At 44.5% G+C, this 3,417-nt stretch overlaps 1 protein-coding gene across 1 annotated transcript; it reads left to right on the top strand.

The window, feature by feature from the left end:
• The first annotated feature begins 2,784 nt into the window (after positions 1 to 2,784).
• On the top strand, positions 2,785 to 3,159 carry LOC139292921 (helix-loop-helix protein 2-like). The gene has a single exon (XM_070915324.1). The coding sequence runs from the start codon at positions 2,785 to 2,787 to the stop codon at positions 3,157 to 3,159; it is 375 nt and encodes a 124-aa protein (XP_070771425.1).
• The last annotated feature ends 258 nt before the right edge of the window (positions 3,160 to 3,417 follow it).

Raw genomic sequence — 3,417 nt, 5'->3', positions numbered from 1 at the left:
CCCCTATTTGCCCAGCCACATAGGGTATGCATCTATTTAGATTTTTTCAGGTGTTCTGCAAACACACTCTACATTCACTGCACACACACACTCCCATGACCATGCCAACACTTCACCCACTGACCCTCAACTCTCCCTGAGGGGGACATGGTCCTCTCATTCTGGCAGAGAGGCTGTATACCACAGAGCCAAAACTATCCTCATGGCATCCTCCTGAATATCATATACATCCCTAAATAAGGACGTGTCTCTTTTTCACCATTGCTGTTTTCACTTTTTTCCAAGAGTCTACATGTGATCTTACAGTCAGTGGAAATGAAAGTGTTTGAGACAATGTGCACTCCAAATACCTCAATATACATCCCATATCCAAATCAATGGAACAGCTACATTAAGTATAACCAGGCTGAAGAAATGCTAAGTACAGGATGCATTTCCTGCCCTCGAATCAATCAGGTCATCACTGAGAAGGGTGTGCAAATATTAATGTTTGCTAACAACAATTCTGAGAATCGTCCTGCGACGAGCAGCGTATCCAGGATGATATTTCCCAATTCGACAAGACAGAAACGGTCACGTCTAGGAGAGGGGACGTTAATGATGTTAGCCATATGCCAAAGCCTTCTCAATAATCACACAGGATCCCTGCTGAGCGTTTATGGTGCCATTTCTGACAGTGTCTGAGGAGACATTTTCCACCATCGGTACAGAGGCTGAGGCCCTTTGGTGATTTACTCACAATGATTATGTTAGTAATGATTAGCACTGACATTTCCCTCCAAGAGTCTAAAATGCCACCACACCTACCACACACCAGCCTATAAACACAAACTGAACCACAATATCAGGCTTTTGTACATACATACTGTACATATGTTGCAATAAAAAGGCACCAGATTGAGTGGCCTTTATTAAACTTGCTTGGTTAAATTAGCTTTTTGACTTTCAGCCCTCACACAGACTGCTTATCCCTCACCCTGTATCTCTTTCAGCACTGGGCCTATTAAAGTGCTCCAAATGGCAAAGCATGTGCTCTGGTGAAATTAACAGTTTATGACCAAACCAAATGTTGTGCATCGTGGTTTACAGGATCCCAGTTATCTACAGGCCCATTTGGGCTTTTAAAACTCTCCTCAGCAGCTCAGGCTTCACAGATATGACTTCAGATCTTCGGTCAAAGGCAACAATGAGCTGTCCCTGGTTTTATTGTTCCAGTTTTAACAGGCAGACTAGGCGGCAATTTGTTTTGGCGATGAGACTACAAGACAAATTTCACTGGGGTTTCTTTTTATTTAGACACACAGGTGCTCACTTGACCTTATACTAACAGGAAATCCAGGGGAAAATGGCGTCATGGAAGTATGTTCACGTCTAGTAGACCATAATCAATTTATTTCATCGACAACAAGGCTGCTAATAAGTTCACAGGGTTGTAACCTTTTAAACGTCAGCACCTCAAAACACATCTAACTCATAAAGCTCTGCACTGCGTGTTGGCGCGTCTCATCTGAAAGTGAGAGAAGAGAAGAGGTTTGGACAACAACGCGTGTCGTCTCCTCGCTCCACTTCTACGGGGGGCGAACAGGCGAGGTTGTCACTTACTGAAGGATGTGATGTGCGCCTGACACCATGACGGACAGGGAGGAGGACGAGCGGCACCGCGTCGCCTTTTCACACGAGGGCAAACCTAAACCCGCGTCCTGCCTTCAGCTCTTTAGTTCGACTCGACTAAATAAAAACCAAGACGGCATGGAGATAACTTCACCTGCTGGGACCCGCACTGAGCAGCTTTAACATGTGAGATAGATTCCTCTATCAGGCGGGATCTGTTTTCTTGAATGCGCGAGGTAAGTTAAAATGCAATGTTGTTTACTTATCAGTCGTTGCTCAACTGCGCAGTTTCAAAGGTTTGAGCTGTTCTTCTATTTGCTTGATTGGGCGCGTAAAATCTGGTTAAAAGTTTAGCTAAAGCTTGATATGATATAATATAAGCTATGATATATAATATAATGAAATTCAAACGAAGAATATAGAAAATAAATCCTAGTATTCAAGCTACTCCTGCTCGTTCAAACAGGCAGCTCATCTGCTGAACAAGTAGTTCAGAAGAAGAGAAACAGATATCGTGAGTCGGTAATGGGTTATAAAAAATGTATTTTCCTTAAACAAAAAGGGAAAATACCAAAAAGTGTTGCAATTCCGTCCATTTCCAGCGTAGATGAAGTAATTTCACCAAGCAGGACACGATGTTCACATCACTAATGCTTGTTATTTGGAGTCTTCAATTGTTTTTGAGACCACAAAATGAATTTTAAATATTCGTGGTTGCACTTAATGACTTGATAAGTCTCATCTGTTTTTTGTCTTGATGTTGTTTTCAGCACCTCGGACAGCGCCGACCTCTGCTGGCAGCAAACACATAGATCCGCCACGAGGGGGCAGCACGAGCCCCTCGTATTTAGGAGTCCTTTGTCTTTGGCCAAGTTTTACAATTTGACCTCAGAAAAACATAAATCTGACTATCAAAAGAGCGACACACAGCAACTACAACTGTACTTTTAGAAGCAGCCCATCACGCTTGAGATCCTCCATCTACTGAAGATGAGCACAAGAGTTTTAGTGTATGAAATAAAATTGCCTTTCCTTGCTTAATATTGTGTCATTGTATTTCTCCCAATTGCTGGCAATTAGTCATTAAACAGAATCATGTCAAACATCCCTGGATGTATTTCTACAGACTTCTAGTATTTTTCTTCAGGATCTTATCGGTCTGAGGAAAGAAGCATGATGCTCAGTCCGGACCAGCCCGAGTCCAACCTGCCCTGGGGACAAACGGACACGGAGACTCTTCTGGACACTTTCAACGTGCAGTGTGGGTCCGTGCAGGCCGAACCCGCGGACGGAGAGGGCAAGGCGCGCTCCGTGCACGTGCCCGCTCTCAGCAGGGAGGAGAAGAGGCGGAGGAGGCGCGCGACACCTAAATATCGATCCGCGCACGCCACCAGGGAGCGCATCCGTGTCGTGGCCTTCAACGTGGCTTTTGCAGAGCTGAGAAAACTGCTCCCAACGCTCCCACCGGACAAGAAGTTGTCCAAGATTGAGATCCTGCGACTCGCGATTTGTTACATCTCCTACCTCAACCACGTGCTGGATGTTTAGGCCGCGAGGACCAACAGGAGGCGGACTGAGGCAGGGTGACTGTTGACTGCCATGACAGCAGAATGATAAAGGATACTGATAGGCTACCACAAGATTTGAAGAATGCCATGTATATGTGGGGTTGTAAGGTTATATTAAACTAATGGAGTAACTGTACACAAACACACTGCTGACCACTGTGCATCCTGAGATTATTATGGGAATATCAATGATTTTCTCATCATGGAAACAGTTGCAAGATTTTCATCAAAAGGATGG

Source organism: Enoplosus armatus, chromosome 11 (genome assembly GCF_043641665.1).
Source record: "Enoplosus armatus isolate fEnoArm2 chromosome 11, fEnoArm2.hap1, whole genome shotgun sequence".
NCBI lineage: Eukaryota > Metazoa > Chordata > Actinopteri > Centrarchiformes > Enoplosidae > Enoplosus > Enoplosus armatus.
The sequence above is the reverse complement of the archived record's forward strand: the minus strand, read 5'-3'. Positions and strand labels throughout refer to the sequence as shown.